Source organism: Mus caroli, unplaced genomic scaffold (assembly GCF_978045245.1).
Source record: "Mus caroli unplaced genomic scaffold, Mus_caroli_1 scaffold_18, whole genome shotgun sequence".
Lineage (NCBI taxonomy): Eukaryota > Metazoa > Chordata > Mammalia > Rodentia > Muridae > Mus > Mus caroli.
Genome location: NW_028227273.1, coordinates 40,522,588 through 40,547,734, shown reverse-complemented (window position 1 = coordinate 40,547,734; position 25,147 = coordinate 40,522,588). Strand labels below are relative to the sequence as shown.

The 25,147-nt window shown below is 37.6% G+C and overlaps 1 protein-coding gene across 1 annotated transcript; it reads right to left on the bottom strand.

Moving 5' to 3' along the window:
* Nucleotides 1-992: 992 nt before the first annotated feature.
* Slc5a7 (solute carrier family 5 member 7) lies at nt 993-24,220 on the bottom strand. The gene is made up of 9 exons (XM_021149774.3): nt 24,167-24,220; nt 22,618-22,850; nt 19,432-19,545; nt 18,632-18,787; nt 13,108-13,256; nt 10,376-10,519; nt 8,117-8,270; nt 4,947-5,164; nt 993-3,392 (listed from the first exon to the last, which is right to left on the bottom strand). Exons 2-9 carry the CDS (start codon nt 22,793-22,795, stop codon nt 2,763-2,765), a joined length of 1,743 nt encoding a protein of 580 aa, XP_021005433.1. The 5' UTR covers nt 22,796-22,850; nt 24,167-24,220; the 3' UTR covers nt 993-2,762.
* Between the last annotated feature and the right edge of the window lie 927 nt (nt 24,221-25,147).

The window sequence follows — 25,147 nt, the reverse complement described above, 5'->3', positions numbered from 1 at the left end:
TAAATGTACTAATTTCAAGCTTATGTTCGTACAATATTCACAAAAAATTCATTATTTATAACAATGAAATTGGATTTTGGCACTGAGCATCTGATAGCTTGTTGACATATCATTTCACCTACAAGCTTGATGTTCTGAATATGTGGAGAGGAACACAAATTACCTAAGAAACATAGTACAATCATTGGTAATATATGGGAGTGAAACTCCTATCTTGTTCCAATGCTACAGGTATTACTTCCCAGGCAAGAGGCTGAAACAGTTGTGTTATTTTAATTTCATTGGGGATTTGAAAATGACGTCTACTGCCTGAATCTGGAATAACTTAGAGATGTCACCATCTGATACAACTTCGAAGCATCATCCCTTGCTTGTAATTCATGAGGACTTCATTCCAGAGTATGCATAAATAAATACTTTAGGATTCTTCTCTCATCTTTTTGCTATTTTAACACTTTAAATATTATAAGATTAGTTGGGCAGTTGTTCACTAAGAACATTACAAAATGTATTGTATATGAAAAGAACCTGCTTTGCTGTAAGGTCTACAGTATGAATGAGACTCCATGATGTTCATAATTCTAGAACACACCTTAACAATCCGATGGAAGGGCACAAGATGATGAGTTGGGCAAAATTCACTCTTTTGTCTTTGTTGAAAGACCTTGTGGATCTGAAGTACCATGTTTACCAGAAATTTCATCCTTGTCACTAGTAGTTTTTCATGCCCAAAGTTTTCTATTTTTTATCTGTGTTTTCTTTTTTCTTTGATTCTTTTCTCACCTCACATTTGAGCATCTCAGACTCCATACTTTCAAATAGTCCATAGTTAGTGAGTTGATTTTGAGATAGACTGGAGGGTAAATGAATTATCTTTCTTATGTAATATACATACAGTAAAGAGGCCTATGAATTGAGATAGCACTAAAAAGTAGGATATTACAATATGTAAAATTATTTAACTTTAAATTTTAAAAGTCATACTAGGAATTTTTAAGTCACATTTTTTTTTTTTTTTCGAGACAGGGTTTCTCTGTATAGCCCTGGCTGTCCTGGAACTCACTTTGTAGACCAGGCTGGCCTCGAACTCAGAAATCCGCCTGCCTCTGCCTCCCGAGTGCTGGGATTAAAGGCGTGCGCCACCACGCCCGGCTTTAAGTCACATTCTTAAGCAAAGGACTTCAACCTTTTGATGCTTTGAGAGATAATAACTGTAACCTATAAAAAGAATTCTAGGGTTTGGGGGCACAAGGTTTGTGTGTAATTCTGAACAAGACAAAGAGAAGCAAAACTACATTTAATGACTGACCTCTTGAAATCCATGTACACAACAGATATTAAAAATGATGGCTTCTTCTTTCTATGACTTGTTTTTACTGTTTTCTTTCTATTACATTTGATATTCACTATACATACTTGTTGTGATGTGTCCAGTCCCTAAAAATGGCTTATGTGGAACAGTGTCAAGAGTAGATCCTGAACACTAAACTATTCCGTTAATAAATGTCCAAAATAAGCAGGGTTTGTTTTCCAGTTTCTTGGTGAGGTGTTTGGAAGCTGCTGGTAATAAATATGCATTGAATGCATGCTGATAAAGAAGGTGCCACCTCTAACAGATGTTAGAAATCTCTCTTTACAGATGGCTCATCTTTGCCTCCAACACTGATAGGCCAAGACACTGTATTTGTAATGTGTAACAATATTTAATGTCTAAAAGCTGGAGATAGAAATCTGTTTTTCTTCTTCTCCTTCCTTTACTTTTCTTCTTGACTTATTTCTGTAATGCCATCCAGCAACCATTTCATGCTTGGCTTCAAGCCCTTCTCTTTGTGCAGATGGCAATCTTAGATATACTTGAAGAGCTCAGTGCTTTTTTCCAACTCCAACATAGATTGTGTTTCTATCATTTACACATAAAATGTCACTATTAAGTAAGATATGGTTTGTGTTGCTTGTGCTTAGAATAATGTATGGCATCACTGAAAAAATAAATAAATTATTGTGGGGCTGCAATGTAGCTCAGTAGGAGAGTTCTTACCCAGCATGTGCAATAGATTTCCAGCACCTCAAAAAAAATATGAAGAGAAAAGGAAAGGGAAGAAAAGAAGAGAAAGGGAAGGGCAGAAAAAAGGAAAAGAAGTAGAGAGTAGGAGGGGATGGATAGATAAAGGGATGGTGGAGAGAGTACACATGCAAGATGGCAAGAAAGGGTAAGGAAGCACACCTTGAAAAATGAGTAAAAGCCACAGTTCAAATCAGGCAAGAGCAAGACAGCTTACCCATGGAGAGAAGTGAACTGGCTAACTCACTGCATCATCCACAGTAGTGACTGTGAATGAATGCATATCCTCCACGTTGTAGTAATTAAACTGGTGTCCAGTGCATTAGCCAGTGAAGATGATCAGGACCAGCCAATCTCCTTCCCATAGACTCTCTAATATATATTCCCCTTTTTTCCATAATAAAGATAAGCAATATTTGGCCACCTTCTTTGGCTAGGGCTTTATGCATTTTTATATGCTTAACAATGCTATTTAAAATTAAAAGTGCTATGATGAGAGATAAAGCTTTTGGCTTCATGCTTGATTCCTTCTCACTGTGCAATTGTTATTTTTTCTGAACTCATCTGTCATAAGTTATTTTATTTCTGCAAAACTATTTTCCTCTAGACATTTATATTTTAACATGTGTAAGATATGCTCCAAGCCTTTCTTCCAGTACTACCCTACAGCAATGCCCTCTTCTGTATATTTTAGATTGGGTCATTGTAAGTTATCTTCAGTGCCAGACCCCTCTGGACTGGAATCAACATCAAGGAGGGCCTCTTTATTGGTGAAAGTTGAACTGAGGGTTAGGCTCTGCCGAGGCTTCACAGGTGCAAGTTCATTTAATTTGATATTTTCATTTCTGACTAGAATGGTCTTGTCCATGTTCTCTTCACTGTGCCTTGCGACAACAGCATCAAATACATCTAATTTTGGAGGCAAGGTTCCACTTTCAAATAGATACTTGGCTAGATAAGAAACACAAATGTTGGTAAAGAATGAGGTAACCATGGAGAGAGTTTTAAATGGGAACCTCTGATTGTATATACCATTCTTGTCAGAGTAATAACCAGGGTAGAAGATTAAGGGCTGCAAGTATAGATATGGCTCTCCTCCAGTAATTCTCAGGAATAGTCCAAAAATATAACCAGCAACTGCCCCATAAGTGTTGGTTCCTTTGATGAAGAGTACACAGAGCAGCTGTGGGAAGATGATGATGTAGACAAGGTCAGAGCTCAGGTACCAGAGCCCATACACAGTCTTCGTCAGCAAAGCCATGGCTGTTGCAGATGCTCCGAACACAAGCACAGTAATCCTCATGACCCACACAATTTCCTTGTCTGATGCCTGTGAGGAATCAAGGCACAGTCAGTTTTGCCAACAAGGTGCTGGCTTTTTAAGTGATGAATAGGGAAGTTTCTATGCTTTAAAACTGATCTTATCTAGTCTCCTGGGTTCAAAGCTGATGCTACCTATGGCACTTGGGTGCAAAGGCTTATGGTTACCATATGAAGAAAGTGAGACTATGAAGCCTTCCTCTGAATGTACAGGGGGAAGCTGAGATGAAATAAGATCATATATCACACATAAAATATGGAAAGGTGATATCTCACTCACATGAGGTACTGAGAGTATGGGTAACCTTATAGCTTATGCTTGTAAGAGTCCTACCAAAAAATATTACATATTTATTGTTTTAAATCCAATGTTTAGGGAACACCTGTGATGAACTACAAATGGACCATTCTTTAAAATTGTGTGTGTGTACATACACATACCTCTGAGCAAATATTCATGCTATGGTACATGTGTGGAGGTCAGAATTTGCAAATGTCAGTTTTTCTAATCATGCGGGTTCCACAGATGGAATATGGGCCATCAGACTTGGTAGCAGGAACATTTTTTTTTTAAACTAAGCCATCTAGTTGGCTCCAATAGACTTATTTTGCTGACTATGACCCAGGCAACCTGGTGAGAAGTCAAGCTTTCTATGATAGAGAAAAGCTCTTGAGAGAGGCCCATTGTTTTTCAAGGACTACAGTAGCAAGCTGTCCTGAAACCTTTCAGCTCCATAAGAAAAATCAAATAGAAAGGCTACTATGTGTTAAAAGCATTCTGTGGACCTCAAAGGCCACCGAAGTTATAAAAATAAAGTTAAGTAGTTTACCATGACTTAGGCTATGAGATATCTCTAGGACCCTAGTATATTTAAGCAGATTAAGTGCTTTTCTAAAATTTTTGAAGCTGTATTGTCTTTTACAAGACAGACAAGAAATATAAACTATAGTAACATGACATGTTCTTGGGAAAAGTTAAGCTAGTATGTTTCCTTTGCTGTGAAAAAAAAAACCAATGGAATGTGTTACTGTGATTCATTTGCCGGATACATAAATACACTATATTTAAATATGTGTTTGAATCACTCTAAGGGGTAGATTTCAATATAGTCTCAATATGTATACACAGACTTAAATATCCTTCATCCATAATGCTTGACAGTAGACGTGTCTTATATTGTCAGGGGCTTATATTTGAATATTGGAATATTAGCATGCTCATAATGAAATACACTAGGAGTGAAACTCAGCTTTAAAACAGAAATTACATGTTTCATATATACCTTGTAGATATGGCCTGAAGGTGATTTTATTGACTATGTTTCGTATCTTATATACTATGTTTAGTACAAGATTTCATAGTATGACACCCCCTCCTCTGCAAACTGGTAACATTTTGTTGGTTTTCAAAAAGTTTTAGATTTTGGAACATTCCAAATTGAACATTTCAGGTTACAGAGATTCTACCTGCAATGCTATATGCATAATAAATATAGCAAATGCATTGGCAATGACGACGACTACTAGTACTACTACTAATGACAGATTAAAAGGCTGGCCTTACATTTTGTCTGAAGGAAAGCTGGTAGATATTCCGAGCAAACATGGAACTCGCAGACAGGATAGATGAGTCAGCTGAGGACATGACAGCAGCTGAAACAGCACCAAGCCCAAAGAAGGAGATGTACACAGGGCAGAGGTACTGCAGAACGATCGGGAGAATCATGTCTGCTTCCTCCTTAGTCTTGGGATCTGGATACCCATAGGCAGTCTGGTTCCAGTCTGTGGAGCAGAAGAAACCATCACAACTGAGAGCCCTCACATGGACTACGGAGATGGAAAGTCCATATGCTGGTCAGGTAATATGTCCGACCTGCCTGGGTCCAGCGAGTGTTGATAGCATTCAGGTTTAGTTACACCTCCTGGGCCCTGGAACCCAGATGTTCTTTGTGTGCAGTGGGGCTTTCTCAGAATCACAGATAACAAACTTTCTTTTATTTTTTCTTCACTTTTTTCTTTTTTTATTAGATATTTTCTTTATTTACATTTCAAATGTTATCCCCTTTTCTAGTTTTCCCTACAAATATCCCCTATCCCCTCCTCTTCTCCCCCTGCTCCCCAAACCCACCCACTCCCATTCCTGGTCCTGACATTCCTCAATTCTGGGGCATAGAACCTTCACAGGAACTAGGGCCTCTCTTCCCATTGATGACCGACTAGGCCATCCTCTGCTACATATACAGCTAGAGCCACAAGTTCCACCATGTGTTTTCTTTGATTGGTGGTTTACTTTCAAGGAGCTCTGGGAGGTACTGGTTAGTTCATATTGATGATCCTCCTACAGAGCTTCAGACCCCTTCAGCTCCTTGGATTCTTTCTCTAGTTCCTTTATGGCAGATGCCAGCAAGAGTCTGCTGCCAGGAGCCTGATATAGCTGTCTCCTGAGGGGCTCTGCCAATGCCTGGAAAATACAGAAGTGGATGCTCATAATCATCTATTGGACAGATAACAAACTTTCTTAAACCAAAGCATTTTCTTTAGATCGATTGGAACTGAGTGGGGCCCAGGAACCTTTGTAATACTGAAATCATAGCAGATTTTCCCGGATTCACCCTTTTCCTGAAGAAAGTATAACCTTGGACCTACCTTTGAGTTAGTTTGCTTCTAAGTAATTTAATTTTTTGTAGAGTTTTCATTATAGAAAGAGAGGTAGGCTCTGCTAAGGGTAAGTCTTTTTTAATTATGAGGCTCAGGTATCTGGTAGGTTTTCAGACTTGGTATAATAAAATGACTTGAAACATTTGTTTGTCTTTGAATATATATCTTCTATTTTGTTATTTATGTGCTTTTGTGTGTGTGCTCACACACATGTGTGCTTATGCATGTATAGTACTCAAGTGTTATGGCATATGGCTGTGGAGGTCAAAATTTTTTTTTTTTTTGTGGAAGTCAATTTTTTCCTTCCACCATTGCTTGCCATGGATGGATCTTAGATTGTAAATTTAGTGGCAAATGCCTTCACTCTCAAACCATTTCACTGTCCCTATATTGGGATTGGTGTGGTTACCGCCTGTGTTGAGGAAGACAAGGGACCTGTATATGAACATTAGTTGTCTTTTTCTATATGTGCTGTTCTTTCTTGGTGTTACAATGCCAGGGTCAACAAACATTAATTCTTGCCATTTATTCACTTCCATTACAGTTACAATTAAAGTTATGCCTAGAGTTCGAGGCCAGCCTGGTCTACAAAGTGAGCTCCAGGACAGCCAGAGCTATAAAGAGAAACCCTGTCTCGAAAAACCAAAAAAAAAAAAAAAAAAAAAAAAAAAAAAAAAAAAAAAAAAAAAAAGCTATGCCTATATGCTGCCAGGGCTAAAGATGGAACTGAAAAATTTAGTTACAAGAGATAATAATAATAAACGTGCACCCAGTCTAGGAAACAGTAAGCTGTATGTCTGTTTTTGCTAACCTGCTTACACATGCATGTATATCCATGGGAGGAAGTGGATTTATTAACTCTTGTGAAGCAAACCCTATTTTCTTTTTAACAGAAGCAGATGCTGATAAAGACCTTGGCCAATGTTTTTATCATTCAATTATTATTTCATGTCAATGGACATGGAATGGAAAGATTATACTATGAATCATGGTTTCTGCTATAAAACTAAAATAAAAATACACCAAAGTAATTCAATAAATAGCATTACTTTTATAAGAGAAAACAGGATAAAAGGTGAACTTTTTCTAATATGTTTTAATGGGCTCTACTTTTAGAATGTTTCTCAATGTAGGTAGATATTACATATTTTCATTCAAATGTTACCTCTAATCATAATTAAGACAGCTGCAACTTAGCTCTGAAGTTCATAAAATTCTCCACTAACCACAAGTTTTAGTTTCTGTCATTCTGTTCTTGTGTTTTTATGTTTACACCTCTTCTAGTTCTCTGAAACCCCAGTCCACTAGGTGATAGTATTGATTTTAGGCAAGGAGGTTATTAGGTTGCAAAGACAGAGCCTTCCTGAAAGTTGTCAGTGTGGTTGCGGGGGAATCTAGCTTCTTCTTCTTCTTACTATAGAAGAAACATGAATGACAGGCATGATTACGTTCAAGAGAATGAAAGGCAAGACTTAAGAAATAAGTGTTGCCTAGAGGTCAACAGGGAAATAATAATTTTATATTGCTCTTTCTGTTATCTTAGTATTTAGTTTCTTTATCTTAACCAATACATGTAATGCTTAGTTTCTGCAAGTAGAATAGAAAAATCTTCTTGGTTAGCAAACTATTGAAAATAAAGAGCTAAAATCTCATGTTCATATTGGTTCATGGGGACCATAATGACAGAAGAATGATGATCTCCTAAGGCAGTTCTTTGCAATATTTGTATCTCTTTGGCTCACCAAGAGGACTGTAGAGGGTCTTCAGTGTTCATTTCTACCGTTTAAACTCAGAATGGAGTAGTATTTTTAAACCCCCATCCCCATGGTTATACAATGTGCATCATAGTTATCTCTGGGTTGACAGAATGCAATTTCTAAAACACCAAAATTGGCTGTTTCATCACTAAGTGACAAACACAGAACTAGAACTCTAATGAATGCTATAGCAAAGGCATGGTCAGGTAATAGAGAAAGAAATCATTTACTCTGTTGGGAAAATAGGGATGTGGCATAGAACGCCATTAGGGGGTTGGGACATTACCTTGGAAATGTAACAAAGATGCAAGATGTTTACCTGTGGAGGCTCCAATAGCTCCTATGCATATGGCGGGTAGAGCCATCACCAGGCACCCAAAAGCTGCCAGGAAGGACAGCACCTGAGCATAGGTGGCTGAGGATGAAGAGAGGACCCTCTGGAAGTAGGCTTGCCATGGGATTCCACCCAGCATCTGCATGAGAACCCAGGGATTCAGAGTAAGTCAAATGAAGGGAGCAAATGAAAGTGTTGCTTCTTAGGAGTTTTGCAACACTGCATCAGTTGCAAAGTTTTAGTAGATTGTGAAGTGTGAAAAGTGCTCCACAGACCACAAGTCCCAACTGCTACAACTGCGTTTGCAGTATAACTTCAGTGTTTGTCAATTTAAATTCTGATCTTCTGGGTGGAGGAGTCTGTAGCATTATTGGCTCTTGGTGAACTAATTAGATCATGAAAATGGGGTTCTTATAAATCTAGTTAGTATTTTTGTTAATAAATCAAACAAGCAAAGAAAAAAAAACAATAAAAAACAATTGAGAGAGGTTAGTTCTCTTTCCTACCAAGTAAGGACACAACAAGAGTGTGCTGTCTATGAAGGGTCAGCCCTCATCAGACATATCTTGCCAATGCCTCAATCCTGAGCTTTATAGTCAGACTATGACAAACAAATTGTGTTGATTCCAAAGTATCTAATAATGATAGTTGTTTAAAAATCCACAGAAGGCCTGTCAGTGAGTGACAATGTTGATTTTTTTTCTTTTAATCTTGGATTCCTTGAATTACTTCTCTTTGGGACTATACTAGACAGGTTTTTTTCTTTTTCTTAATTTGATTGCTTTTAGGTGTCTTAAAATTACCCAGAAGTCTTCAATTCACTTTGGGACAGGATTCCAACTGTCATAAAAAATGTAAAAGCTAATTGGGATTCTGAAACTCATGTGATGAAATATGAACCATGGGTCCCAATGAATGTCTATAGATGTTAATCATATAGTGGACATGAGAATCGTGGAAAGACATGGTTTTCACACCCCTCTGGGAGAGTGAATGTACTGTAGTATTTTATTAAAGGGGACTCTGCAGAATGTTCATTCGGGCACTGAAGAGAGGGTCAGAATTTCTGTCTTTATTCATTTTTATAGAATACGTCCCATGATTTAGTTTTCTAACTAGATTACAGATATTTTAGCACAGTATATGTAAACGATTGATAAGTGTGAATATATACACTAGAGGTACACTTAATATTTTCATTTAAGACACAAAACCAAAAAGTTTCGTGGCATTACAATAGGCTATAAGAAGTCTGAATGGAAACAAAACTGAGAAACAATTATGTGGGATTGAGAGAAAGGAGATAAGTAGATGCCTGCAGAACAAGGAGCAAAGCCTCTAGAAATGACATCTGAGTTGGACATACGAGCAGAGGAGAGTTTCTTGAGGGGATGCTAACTTGACAAAAAGTAAACAAAGAATGGTACCCAGGTATCTGTAGGACCACTGCATATATGATATGGGTAGAGTTCAGGGTCTAGAGCAGTTGTCCGAGAGAAGAATGGAGGATGATTGACTTCTCCTAGAGTATTGATACATCTTCAGCTGTCAGATGGATGGAAAGTTGGTATTCAGGAATTAGTATATTAATGAGGGAATAGTTGAAGAGGCTTGCTATGTCACCTGTGGTTTTTCTTCAGGGATTTAACTTTGGCAAAGCTATTTTATTCATCTTTGTTTCATTTGTGTCAAGCATAGCACAGAGTAATTTTTCTTCCCATACAAGTCACACATATTAAAAAATAAACAGTTTAAAATAAATTGTAAATTTCATAAATCCATTCCTCAAGTCTGTATTCTTTCAAAACCATTTTTTTTAATTTTCAAATGTGTAAGTTAGTACATCAATGACTTTTCTCATGTACTATTTATATTAGAATAAAGTAAATTTTAATGCTTTGTTCCAAAACACAAATCAGAAGCTTCAGGTGTCCTAGTTCTCCAGGTAAGTAAACCTCTATGTTACAGTTGGGAATTACATGATTTATGGGATCCTATTATAGCAGAACTCTGGATCCAGAATATGCAATGATATAGTGCTAGACCTTTAAAGTTCCATTTGCTGTCTACATTGTGTAGGATACCATTATTCAACATGTGGCTCCATCCTTCCAAGAAAAGAGTTAATTCAGATATAACCATGGGTCAGCAGATGAAGCCTTGTGTACACATGTGAAATCCTGAATGTGTCTTTGATTTTTATGAACAACTAGACCACATTTCTTGGATGACAGTGTCACTTACCAATAACAGAAAATTATCAAGCCAGGTGTAGACTTCAACTGATTCAATGGTTCCCAGCCAGGGACTCTGGTATTTAGCATGCACAGCTGTGAATCCGATGTCGGTGACTGCAGGATGTGACAGGGCAAAAGGGACACTGATCCACTGGAACAAAGAATAACATTGGAGCATTGGCTATGAGCTTAAATGTCCTGGATATGTATGGGTCATGTTCCTAGTTTATTTTTCTCAGACTTGGCACAGCTTAAGAGCTGCTCTTTCTCAGACAGAGAAGGAACTAAAATCATGTTCTCTATGTGAAGCTATGAAACACTGATTTAGAAAAAAATGAAAAAAGTCATTGAATACTCATGTATTTGATTATATAGAAAATATTCCATCACATACATCCACATACTCATACACACACAGACACATATACACACATTTTTGTGTTTCTTGTGAATTCAGCAAAGATACATATCCATTAATATGGGAGGGAAACAGGTGATTGAAGGATGTGCCCCAGGACCAGTAAAGAGAGGCAGAGCTGAAAGGATTCAGGGCAGAATGAACAAGTAGAAGCATACAGATATTACTCAACTTACCATTGGCTATGTGGAGTCAAATCATTTAAAGCAGAAAATACTTTTAACTCACAGGACCAAACATTACTGCTCAGCAGCAAAGTACACTGAAATGTATAGGTTGTTGCCAGGTGATTGTGTGGTTGACTGGGAAATGCAGTTGTTTGCCACTGCTAAATATCACAGAAGATTGAGCTGAATTTTGCAAGATTGGGAAAAGATGCACATTCAAATTTCAAATAGAGCTTCTTTCTAATGGGCATGGCTTTTGAAACATCGTAAAGCTAAATATGTTAAGCAGTAATATCATGATTAAAGGATCATTTGCATATGCTGTGTGCGTTTGTGTGTGTGTTCATATTGGTTGGGTATCAAGGTTTGCTGGCAATGGAGTGGCTTTTGGGTATTAGAGACAAAAAAAAAGACTCAAGAAGAAAGCCTTGAGTTTCAAGCAAAACAGTTTTAATTTTGTTTTGTAGGTAACTGAAAGCTAGAAGAGTTTCATATTTCACATATTTCAGCTTAGTGCCATGGATATTCTGTGTTTCAAAACACAGAAACAAATGGGAGTATCACAGGACATCCTGACAAAGTTTGGAATGTGAACAGTGGCTATGAAATAGAAAGATGCTCCTAAGAACAGACTGGCAGACTCAACAGCCTCTGAGTTAGAACAGGGAACAGAGGCAGAAAGGGAAGACTAAGTGAATCCAGTGTTCAGCTTTGGATCTCCAAAGATGATTACAAAACTCATAAAATTAGAGAATCTGAGAAGGTATGGTCAAAGTATAGATTGACTAAGTATGTATGCATAGGAATTAAAGCTATGAAAATAAAGTATATTTAGACTTAATAGTGCTTTAATTAAGAAACCCATAATCATGCAGTATTCTTTACTTAATAATATACAGAAATGATTTAATTTAATCTAGAAATAAAAAGAAGTCTGCCCCTATAGCTTATCTACTTAGTTATGTTTTATGGCAAATTTTTTTCCAAAATATATCCCTACACATGTTTGCCATTCCATTCTGACACCTACAAATCTTGAGTCATTAGTCTGTTCGTCTTGCATACTGAACTCATGTAAAGCAATAAGGCAGGATTTACATTGTTGGTTGATAGATTCATCACCTGGAGTTGGGTTTCTTGGGATAACAAGTGCATCAACTATTAAAGCTAATATCACCCATATTGACCTCATTTCTGACACTCCAGGAGAACAGCCTTTGGGTTTTCTGCTTTCTTTATGGATAGCTAAGATGTTCCTGAGTAAAATCTAGAGTCTTGTACATCTACTTAGTTTTAACAATTTGAAAATAAACAGTGAGAATTCTTGAACAAGTTAAATATTCTGTAATTTAACTTTAAAATGTGTTTATGACATTTTCTAACACAGTGTATAGGAGAAGAGTGAGAAATGGAGGCTGTGTGTTTCATGCTATTATAATTATTATTTTTTGCATTTTAAAATTTGAGGATGCAAAGATTCATAAGTAGACTAGCATGTATCTAACATGCCCCAACGTGCTTTCACTGTTATCCTAATACTAGTAATACTCCATAGTGATAATATTCTTTGCTTAGTAAGACATGGGTGGGGTATAATTTATCCTAGGACTAACATAAACAGTAGACCGTGTTCATCTCTTATGTAATTAAGCTCCTTATTGTTAGAGCCTAGAGACTGAAGACTAATACTTGAATCGTTGATTTTTCTAATGACATAGTTTTTGGTGTGTCTTATCAGCCACCCTGTAGTAACTAACAGAAGCAGAGCAATATTTTGCCTAGCTTGCCATGGAACCTTAACTTTGGTCGTGAGATGAAAGTTTTGCCACTGCCTACCAAAAAGGATTACAAGAAAATTGGATTCAGACTAATAGGGGTAAGAAAGCAGGACCCAGATATTTGTAAGAGTTAAGAGTTAGGGCACACTTTTTGGCCAAAATCTACCAAATAGCCAGGGCTTTTGATCTATCCAGTTTGTATATCAAATAGTACTAAGTCTACTATGTATTTTTTTATTATGGAAAATCATATGTCCACTGATTTTCTGCTGAGTTAAAATACATATTTTTAGAAGGAAATAAGGCAGGCAGGCAGGGAGGGAGGGAAGGAGGGAAGGAGGAAGGAAGGAGAGAAAATGATAGTGATGTCACTTACCAGTCCTATAAAAATGCAGAATAGCTGGACAACATCAGTATATGCCACAGAGTAGAGCCCACCCACTAGGGTGTAAAGAATGGCAATGAGTGCAGAGACAATGACCGATATGTTCACATCCACATCAATGATCACGCTGATGGTGGCCCCTGGAAGAAAATGATCAGGCAGCTCAGTGGGCAAGAAACAGAAATGATTCTGCTTCCAAAGTGCAGCCACAGCAGACATATCCCTGGGGCTTGTGGGATGTGCACAGTGACAACAGTGAAAAAGAATTGCTGTGTTGAAATTTCGTCTTAGTGAAGTTTATATCTCTCTACATATAGCAGGATATATCTGAACTTGGTCTTTTGCTAATTTATGTAAGATACTAAGTGAACAACTAGAAATATAGGTAAATTCCATTTCAGCACTTGTAATGCTTTCATTATATGAAATTCTAACTTGATTAAACATGTACAGTAGACTTCCATACATCCATAAGAAGTCTTTCTAAAAGGCATGAGCATCCATTTCCATAATTTACAATGAATATTTCTTTCTATTTTGTCTTGTGCTAGCTCACTCTAGCAGACAAATTCTACTAGATACCAAAGAATTGAGTCAAATTTATAGGATAGAATTATAAAATGAATAATCGGAGTTTTCCCTTTTTTATGGAGTCATTATAATTAATTTTTTCCATAAAGGTTATAAACGGAGTCTTCAATATTTTTCTTTCTCAAAGAAGTCACAGATCTCTAAAAAAAATGTATAATTGGTGTATGTGTGGTTTCTTTCCAGGATGTCAACATACTGAAGAATCCAGGTTTTAAAAAATATCATAGTTTAGGAGTTCTCTTCGATGGTTTTCTGTCTAGGTTGTAAGTTTCTTTGAGGGTAGGGAATAGCGATTGTCCAAGAACCTTTCTATGTCCCTCTTTCTCTGTGAGTGTGTACATACAATACTGTGGCAAATGTAGCTTCCTTGCTCTTTACAGTCAGAAGGAGCACAGTTCTTCAGAACTGATGGTTTTTGGCGGGGTCCATGTGGTGGAGGAGGAAGGATTCAGTTTTCTTTAAGGGTCTGGCCACCAGGAGTTTCACCATGCTCCAGTGAGTAAGTATATGGGCAACACAAATTGGACTTGTTTTATTCTGTGTTCCCTCCTCATCCTCTTCCTCCTCCTCGTCCTCCTCCTCTTCTTTTGTGGAGGGGGTTGCAAAGGTTGGGAGTGGAACTGAGAGGACTTGGGAAGGACGACACTTGGTGTTTCTGATACGAAATTCCGAAATAATCAATAAATATACTATTGAAAAAAAACCTCATAGTTTAGGGCCTGCATAGATGGGACAGTGGTTACAAGTACATACTGTTCCTGTAGAGTACCCTGGCTCAGTTGCCAGTACCCAAATGGTGTCACATGAGCATCTATAACTCCAGTTCTAGGAGATCTGACACCCTCTCCTGACCTTCATTGGCACCAGGCTCTCAGTGTTTACACATACATGCAGGCAAAAACATTCATACACACAAAATAATAAAATGAAGAAATTTAAAATTAAGAAAGAGAAAAATCATAGTTTTAGTAGCTTTCCTCTTCAATTTGTTTGATTGCTTGCCTTACGACATTGTTTATTGTGTTTGTTGGTGCCTGTCTTTACACTGAGAATTTTATGAATGGGCAGTTTGGAACACTTCTAACGCTTTGTACTCTGTAACTGGCGTGCTTACAGTGTATACCACCTACCACGGAGGAACATCCATTGTTTTCAAAAGCAGTTCAGGTTATTTTGAAACATTAATACAAAATAATTTTCAGCTGTGACTATGGGAATAGAACAATTTCCTTGAATACAAAGAAAAATATAATAAGAACCTATGATTCAAATACAAAAGACACCGAATATCCATCAGTGCTTTTGAAAATTGCAGGACTTACTGTATTGACACTTAACAAGCTTCTTTTGTCTGAAGCTTGTTTTTAAATGTTGGAATTTTAGTTGAAAGATCTATGTCACTCTTTTGCTGCAGTTTTCTGCTTTCATAACGTTTTCAAGTTATAACTCCACAAATTATAAGCAATTTAATCATAGGCAAAGATCACAGCACTAGATGTTCAGTCTTTGGAGATTCTATCATTTGGTTGCAACTCAGTGGCCTCAGTGGAGTCTACCGCCTCTTTATCACATCTGAGTTGAATTTTTGTATATATATTTCCTATATGATTACATTAATTGTAGTGAGGAAAAAAACTGCATCTGTTGGTATAATGTTATAAAACAAATCTCACTGAATTTAATTATTAGAAATATGAGAAGACATCTTATTCAAGCACCCTAATATACTATCAAATGTTTTGGTTTATTTCTGGGTCAAATAATAATGCCAGCACCATACTGGTATTGAATGGTACTAAATGTTAACACAGTGCAGTGTGATTCAGCAAGTAGATGTCAAGACATAATAAGGGAAGAAGATATAACAAAAGTCATAGGTTCTGGAGAACTTTCAGGAGGTCAGCGTTACCCATTCAGTGATGGCTGGATCTGAACATGAGGCAACAAATCTTGTTAAATATGGTGGGCAAGACATGAGAAGGATAAATGCTTGAGTCACGTCTGGAAGATTATTCAGAAAACAAAAGTGAAAGAAGACCAAAGAAGTGATAGTGCAGATGAAACCTGTGAACGTAGCCATCTGACAGGGATTCTGAGAGGCTGCTCCTACCTTGAATACACAGTGAGAGTGATCTCTTCTGTATGTTACTTTAAATAAATGTAGCGATTGCAGAGAAAAGATTCACCTCTGTTTTCATTCCCCATGCTCATTCCTAGTGAAATGAAGATGAGCACAGATAGAGTTTACTCTTGTCTCTTCTTAAATATCCCAGGATTATTTCTTACGTACAGTACTTTTGAAATATAACCAGCAAAGACAATAATTTTATGATACACATGTGCTGCTAGAACATAGATTTCTATCAAGGGGATATATATATATATATATATATATATATATACTTATATGTGTGGGCAATATGTATATATTGTTACCTTATATGTATGTGTATAAAGAGAGACTGTTAACATGTTTCCAGAAACTCTTAAATACATATAAAGACATACACAAATATCTGCAGAAGTAATTATATTAAAGTGCAGAGTTTAGCTACTATGTTTTGCATTTGTAAAATGCCATAGAAACATCAGCTCATTAATTTTGTTCACCTTGTAGGACTATTATTCAGAATCTTTATTCAGCCAGAGAGGGCATTTTGTATTTAGCTGTTACTTAGCTCTCTCCCTTTTGTCATACCGTGGCAGGTAGTCTATACTTAAACCTGAAATTTTTAGTGTCAAACTTGTGGCAAACAAAGTCTCCTTGTTTCTTAACTAATGAGCACAAGGTTGGGGCATACATAATATCACTAGGCTTTAAGGTGAGGACCGTTGTCCAGCAGAGGGGCCTGTCATTTTTTTCAGAGGTATTTGTGTATTTTATAAACCAGCCAATTGTCTTTCTTTTCTTTTCCACCATCACTCATTTCCTTCCAAGGCCATAGACCAAGAAAAATACCTTAGAGTATATAGGAATTTAGGAGAAAAGGGAGACAAAGTGGGTGTGAACTAATTCAAGTACAGAAGTTACACATGATAATGCTGAAGCCAGGAGACAAGCCCATTGTCTGGCATACGTTAATACCAAAGGAAATTCCAATGGCTCTAACCACTTAGTTCTTGGCTGTAGATTCTATACTTGCCCTTCCATTTGGAGAAGAGATGAGAAGTCCTGTGTAGGATGTAGCCACCTGGACCATTGAAGTGGGCTGCTGCAGAAGTTCAACTTTGCAGCTGCCCAGCAAGGAGCTCCACACATAATAAACTGAGACAGGTATGCCTTTGGTATAAAGGTAGTATGTGAAAACTAAAGATTTTTTCCTAGTCCTATTAAAAACACAGGTGAGTCCAAAGCCTAGGCAATTGGATTTGTAAAGTGTCCAAGGCAAGATGGAAGACTCACAATTCTGGAGAACGAATACAGGAGGCATAGTAAAAAAATAAAAATAAATTAAAAATAAAAAGAAAGGAAGAAAGAAAGAAAGAAAGAAAGAAAGAAAGAAAGAAAGGGGAGAGAGAGAGAGAGAAAGAAAGAAAGAAAGAAAGAAAGAAAGAAAGAAAGAAAGAAAGAAAAGGAGAGAGAGAGGGAGAAAGGAAGGAAGGAAGGAAGAGAGAGAGAGAGAGAGAGAGAGAGAGAGAGAGAGAGAGAGAAAGAAAGGGAGAAAGAAGACAAAGACTCCCCCATGCCTGTAAAGCCTGTTGAAAATTTTGATTTTAAAAGAAAAGAGTAATAAAGCCTGAACTTAGAAAGAGCTGTTTACCAGAGGAGAGCAAAACTGCAAGCAGGGAGACCTCAGCATTGAACCCAGTGAGGAAGGCCTGGCTTAGGCAGGTAGAAGGGAGAGGTGGGCAGAGGTGAAGAGAGTGACTGAGTATTCAGGAGAAGAACTAAAGAGTTTAGTATGGCTCTAGAGTTGAACTGAGACTGGTAGAATGAAGGAGGTAGCCATGCCAGTGAGGCAGTGCACAGCTTCCTCAGGATTTGCATCTCAAGTTACTTGAGACAGGAGCCTGTGGATGTCTACATTTCAACAACTGGCCATGTTGTTTTAACCTCTAAATATACATCTCCAAGAATAGTAGACTGGGTTGAAGAGAAGCTAGGGACTGAAAACCTTTCATATGTTGACAAAAAAAAAAAAACAAAAAAAAACAAAAACAAAAAGAATTAAGCTTCGAAAAGAATTCTCCCTGTGTTCCATCATTCCTGGTTTTAATTTACCATTGATTACCCATAGTATTATTCTTTTAGTGGCTTTGCTTGAATGCCTTTCTAGTCTATCCACAGGCTGTGCGGTCCCATTTCTCTGCAACTGTTACTTACTGTTGACACCTACACTTTGTTTTACATTTGCTTTTAATAAAGTACGTCTCATGTAACAATGTCACTGCTTTGAAAAAAATCTTTGAGAAGTTTAGTTTTCCATGCATTTATCAGTTTTATCATGGCAGTCATTGGAAGAGAAAATAGGAAGAGGCAACATGTGCTTGCAGAAGTCGGAATAGTTACTGGAAGTATATTAAAGGTAAAAAAAAAATAACATTTATTTTAATTGATTGAAGACTAGAGATTTCCATAAACCTTTGGCTAATGGACAAGTTTTTAAACTTCTGATCAAACTTACGTTTTAGTTGTGCTTAAAATTAAGTATATTTTATTCTAACTCATATATAACCTTAAAAAACAATTCCTGATCTTTATAACTCATGGCCACACTTCAATGATGTGATTCAGGTTTGAAACAAATGAAGTTGAGATTAGATTTCTTCCACCACTATTACGGTATTTGAGTAAGTATAGAATTTCTGTTGAGCTTCTATAAGAATAAATATGGCTCGGGGAGTGGTTTTAAAGATTTTTTTAAAGAGGCCAAACCATATGATTAGGAATTGAAGACGCAGTAGAACCATTTTCAGTCCTTACCTAATGCAGAGAAAATTGCTGCAGCCCAGAACATCTCTCCCATTAGTGCAGGGATGAAGAGCAGCCCACCCATGCGCTTTCCATAGATCTGTTGAAATGGGTCTAACATAGTCACATATCCCTTGGAACGCATAGGTTTCGCAAAAAACAGACCACCTAAAACAAATCAAACAAGGGCTTCAACATGTACTGAGGAGCATGTCTTACATGTCTAAAAATATAGTACCAAGAAATATTTAGCAACCTAATATAAATTTCTTAGTATGTCTAATACTGCATAAGCCCATTGGGCAACTTCATGACATAAGTGAGGTATATGAGTCGAAAAACATGGACCAAATCAGTGTATATTAAAATACTTTGATGCATTTGTGCCAAACAATTCAACATTTAGACACTTTGACTAAGCACAAGGCCCAATAAAAGCATTTTGTGTAACAAAGTGAGAAATTTCTCTTATATAATATTCAAACTTTTAGCAGTTTGACTTACTAAAAAGAACACAGGGACAACTGAGTTGATTAGGCTTTAATGATATATCCATACTACTTTTTTTTGAAAGAAATAAATCATAGCTGTTTAAGAAATTCACTGTTCTAGTGGCTATAAGATCAAAGAGTTTTCACACAGTTCATAAGCAGAAGATTAATAATCCAAGCATTGGTGTTATGCTACATAACAATTTCTGGTAATTGCTACTTAGAAAGTTTTTCTACAATAGTTTTTCACATTGCTTTACTTATTTTTTGTACTTTATCCTGAGTACTGAGTGAGTCACTGAGATCTTAATACCCACTTACCTAAAATTAGACTCAGAGAATATCCAATGGGTGCCTGAGCCCAAGCTAGACCACAACCTGGCCCATACACTGCTTCTGCTGTCCCATTGATGTAGCCTCCTCCAACCCAGGTGGCTGGAATAAAATAGAGTAACGTCATAACACTGTTCACCTGCTGTGCCCTAAGCCCATCTGTCCAACACAGTAACCATTGGGTTCATATGTCTATATTAAGCTGTACAATGTAGTTAGTACTCATTTAGATATTCTCTTAGATATGTTTTCTTCAGACATATAAATGTTGTGTAGTACAATTGCTGCATAAAAGCATTTATAGAACCAAACAAAACAGGCTTTGGCTGAACAGAGACATACAAGCTACTAATGTCTCTCAATAGATCTGATTCTGCTTTTCTTTTATATAAAATTTTAATAATTACTTGAGAATTTAAAATGAACTTTTATCATATTCAGCACCAATGACTTCTGCTAATGCCTCACAGAATATTTAATTCTTGCTGGAAGAAGATAAGTGAACAGAACTTTTAGATTTTGTATGTATGTCTAGGAAAATAACTTTATGAAGATTCAGAGTGATCCCTGTGTACAATGCATGTGGGATGATACAGGTCCCCAGACTTAATACTCTTATCAGACAAGAGCATGAATAATCCAATCAAGAATGCAACATAAAAGAATACATTCCTATGTATAGAAATCTTGTCTATATCATTAGAATGTTACTGACTGTTTTCATGGTAGAATTTAGCCCCTTTTTTTGTCCAACATGCAAAGAAGAGTGTATTGGGATTAATACTACATTAAAAATATATATGTATGAGTATTTATTTGTGTGTGTGTGTATAACAATTAAAGAAAGAGAGGCATTTGGAAAGAGATCAAGGAGGGCTACATGGAACAGTTTGGAGGGGGAAAATGAGAGAAATGATATATTATATTACAGTCTTTAAAATGTAAGAAAAAATTAACTCAAGAAGACTTTCTGATTATGAATTTTAGGAGCATTCAACCTGAAATTTATGTCCTCAGTACTGACATGGACAGGAAATGTACAGCAAAGACTCCCATTTTCACAGAAGGCTTCACACCATTCATTGCTTTTCTCATTCTCATCCCTGTTGAACTTTTAGAATTCCCCTTCCCTATCCAGCACAGTGTACGTAACAAGGACCAGAAGAAACCTATTCTTACAAGGTTCAGAACATGATATTTCATCTTTGAGCTAAGATGGCCGAAGCTGATATGATGCTAGCAATACCTTGGTTCAGAATAAAAATGGATCAAAGATTTTAAAGAGCACAGAGTTTATTAGCAATTATTTTCTCTGTGTAGCTTCTCAGTCTTTCACCCAAAATCAAAATTAGTGCCAGAGTAATTATTATATTAGTGCCTGCATTTATTATAATGCAGAACTGAAAATTTAGTCACTTACCATGATTAAAAACAGTTTTTCTTTTTGTTATTGATAAAGTCCTTTCTGGGCCAGAATTTGTTACACACACACACACACACACACACACACACACACACACAAAATGAGCAAGAACACAAATTCTTTTCAACTATATATTTTAAAGGCACCTACAGTTTCACTCTTTATTTCTTATGAAATGCATGTAAATAGCTGAAACTAGTGAAGCTTAATATTCAGATATTAAATAAATGGTCACATTGAACAATGGCCTTCTGAGCTTTGAGAAAGAGTTGTTAACAAGTCAGCTAGACTATGATAACACTTTATAACATCCTCATTTGACTATTTTTATATACTTTAATGGTGTATCATATTTTTTTAAACTGCATGAAATGAAAGAACAAATTCTGCAACATTGTATGAGTATATGAAATAGATTGTCATAGAATAATAGAATATTATAATAATCAGCAATGATTAAAATGCTTGGGCATTTAACAGTTCATTTATTATTATTCTTGTGTACAAAGTACCTTTTTAAAGAGACATAGTACACCCGTAAGAAAGCTGCACATAGCACAGCATGGAGGAATAGTGAGTGTGGTCATCAAAAGACCTCGTCTTTATCTGTGCTAACTAAGCAAATATGGAGATTCCCTTTACTCTACACCCCTTTCACAGAGCCTGCTGTAAAGTACATATGGCTCCATCTACAGTGGATGAATATATATCTGAGTTTACAATTCGATTACTTGAGAGATTAAAAAAACTGCAGTCCATATAGGATACTGTAGATCTCAGATGGCCAAAATGTTCAGAAGAGAAAGACCGTCTTCATAGGAGAGTAAAGTCCCTAGCTAACACACAACGTCAATTGTCTTTCAATAAAAGGTTTGCACAGACACTGATATTTTATTTGGATTTGACTTCTAGTTAGACATTTTTCTAATGAGACATCAAGAGTTCCAGCAAGAAGGTATCATGTTGCTAGTGTTAAAAATACTAAGTAAGGTTCAGATCGAGTGTGTGGTTAGTCAAAGTGTTACCAACCATTTATAAGACACGATTTTATATTGTTTTCAGAATTACTTTTGGAGACCAAGACAAAAATGAAAAACTGCAGAAATCACTCTGAGACCAAAGGTAGAACAAACAAGGGCTGCTCCTAACAAAAAGAAGATTATAAAGGAAGAGAGATGCAGATGATGGCCTGTGAATTCCTTTGAGGACACACCTTGACTTTTTCCTTTTTATACCAAGGATCCTGAAAACCTTACTTTTATTGCTGTAGATTGTTTCCTTTAAGGAAAATGGGTATTAAATGAGAAAAGTAAGCTTCTAACAGGAATAATTAGATTAGAATTCTACTGCCTCCAAAATGATCTATTTAGGCAAAATCCTACAACCAGGTAGTATTCACTTGTCATTTCAGAGAGCTCAGTCACAACCCCATGCTTAAATTAATGGACACCATCACATTGTCTCATTGATTCACAGCATTTCTTCGCTCCTTTGTTTTTTTACCATTCCTACCCACTAGCCAGTCAAGAGAGACCATGTTGCTTCCCTAATATTAAGTTCAGTGATTTATTGTAAAATTGTTTTTGTCTAGAATTACTGAAATTAAAACATGTTCTTTTTGTTTTAAATTAAATATGAAGTCACTTTAAAATATAAGTTGTGGACTGAAAGAGCTCCAAAGGACAAAGGCAATGGGTGATTTCTCCTTCTGAGTAGTAACCAGCTTGGGAAGGGAATACAGAGAAACCTACCTGTCATGGTAAAACCACCAACCAACAAACCAATGTCACGGCCCCCGACTATGATGGCTTCGCTGCGCTCTTCTGGGTTACCGCTGTTTTTGGTTTTCCATGCAGCCCATATTCCAACCAGAAATATAAGGAGGTAGAAGAGGATAATAGCTACCAGTCCTTCTACGTGGAAAGACATTTTTATTTAGGGTACAGTGCAGATCCTTCCACAGAGGGCTACTTCATCAAATCTTCTGTAGAAAATACAGCAATGTATTATTAAGCAGCCAAGCACTATGCTTACACAGGCTGCCAAAAAGAAGCAGCTGGATCCAGACATCTTTTTTTTTTCCTTCTTTGAAAAAGCTTGCATTGAAATCCCATAATACTAATCATGGCCAACAAGTGTCCAGTTCACTGCTCTGTTTCTGCTTAACAAGTTAATGCCTTGCATTCGAAGAAACAAAAAAAGGAGTGAGCATAAATTCAATTAAAATATTTTTTTTGTATTTTATAAATTCTTCAAGTCTGCTTTGTATTACACCTCAGTTCTTCTGTCAATAGATTATTTGCAGTGATTATGCTTATATATTTGCCCTTTCAAACTAAGTCAATATTTAATAATTGTTTACTAATTTAAGTGTAGCCTAAAGGAATACTCCAAGAAAGTCTCCCCCTCCCTCCCTCCCTCTCTTTCTTCCCCCCTCTCCCCCTCCCCTCCCCCCCCCTCTCTCTCTCTGTTCATTCTTCATTCTTTACTTATCCTTTCAGACCTCAGGAAACAGGTCCAAAAGTAACTCAATATAAAATATCTGGCAAAAATACCCCCTCCAAAAACACTAAAACAAAACCAACGCCCCCCCCAAAACAAACAAACTAGGAAAATCCTTTTAAAAATCAATTTGCTATGATAACTAAATATGTTTTCCTTGTTTAAAAGAAGGACCCTCTCAATCTCTCAATCTTCCTTTGTCCTTAGTTCATGTCATGTCCACCCCACCCCCACCCCACCCCCACCCCTACCCCCCCCCCCCACCCCGGGCCTCAACATCCCGGTCCATCTACAGAAGAGGATTTTAAAATAAGGCAATATATAAACCACAGTCAGTCACGGATACGAAAACGCGAACGAAGAGGACTGATGTCAACTTTTAAAATAAACCTTGATCTTACGGAATTCCTATTCTCTTATACTGAACAAACCAGTGCTGTTTCCTTCACCCCAGTTAACAGGCGTAAGTTTTTGTGGGAGGGGGTCTGAGCTTTGCAAGTGGGTTCTGGCTGCAAGCACTCACCTCTGGGATGTTCTGGAGCGCTCCGGACCGGGTGGGCTCCGCCTTTGTGAGCGCAGAGCCACCAAATTTCCCCTCCGCCCAAACTCCCCCGCGCCCTGCTCCCCTTTGCCTCTGAGCCCTGGATCTCCTGAACCCAGACTCCTACAGTCGCTAGCACCCCTAGAGCCACAAGTGCTTCTTAACTGAGCGGAGGGGACAGCCCCAGCATGCAGAGTCGGTCCTTCCCAGGCGGCCCCGAGGGTGTGGCCCTGCTCTTGTTCCCGCAGGGCTCTTACCTTGGCGTCACCCGGAGCTGCTTTAGGGGTCCAGGAGCCCCCTGAGTCCCGGGCTGTGAGGGACACGGAGGGAGGGAGGCTCGAGGTGAGTGGAGGGGGCTCCGGCAAGGAGCCCGATGAGGACTCCGAGGGGGTGAGGCGATCGATCTGGGTATTGGAAAAAGTCTCTTTATAAGGGCGGAAGGCGGGGGCGATCGTCAGAGCTCTGGAGAAGGACGTCAGAACAAAGTGGTGCTGGGCGGGAGTTGCGGACTGTGCCCTGGTGTGGCCCGGGGTGCGAGGGAACAGCCAAGCTCAGATTCAGCACTTGCCCAAGTTCATGTTCCCATCCCAAGTCAAGTCATCTGCTACCCTAGAATGGAGGACTCCAGACTAAAGGTCATTATCCAGCCTACCTGCCCACTTTATCTTTCTGGGGTGCAAGAAGACAGCAATGGACTTGGAGGATTTCATTTGCAGATGCAGACTGGAAGCTTCCAAACCCAGCCTTGAGGTGTCCACATGCAAGCTCAGTTAAGGGCCTTGTCTCTGTCTCTGGTCGGCCTCAGAGAGGGGTTGATTTCAAGCCCTTCTTGGCTAGGTTTTTTTTTTTTTTTGTAGAAACATGTTAGGAAGGTTTAGACTAGTCAGCCTTTTTCTCTCTGCTTTATATTCATATTCCCTTCACTTAAAACTGGGGTCACCATGAAACTTTCCCACAGGTGCACAGTTCTTTAAAATAAAGTTGGTGTGTAAGCCACAGGAAACATCCTACTAGCTAGCCAAGCACTCTAGCTTATAAAAGCACTCAGCCTATCACTTCAAACAGGTTTAGATCTTTTGCATGCATATATTTATATATATATATATATATATATATATATATATATATATACATACCACTACATTTCTAGCATACTACATATCTAGTATTCTGTGACAGGATTACTTATATATCTGTTGTACCTGTCTTTAAAGGGCTTTATCTTATAACAGTTGAAT

Bases quoted from the DNA above. Each gene is read 5' to 3' on its own strand.
- Slc5a7 (XM_021149774.3), bottom strand. From the start codon at position 22,795: ATGTCTTTCCACGTAGAAGGACTGGTAGCTATTATCCTCTTCTACCTC. The intron at 18,788-19,431 runs GTAAGTGGGTAT...GATTTGTTTTAG, and splicing joins TTCTCTGAGTCTAATTTTAG to GTGGTCTGTTTTTTGCGAAA. The intron at 3,393-4,946 runs GTAAGGCCAGCC...GATTCCTCACAG, and splicing joins AGCTTTCCTTCAGACAAAAT to GCATCAGACAAGGAAATTGT.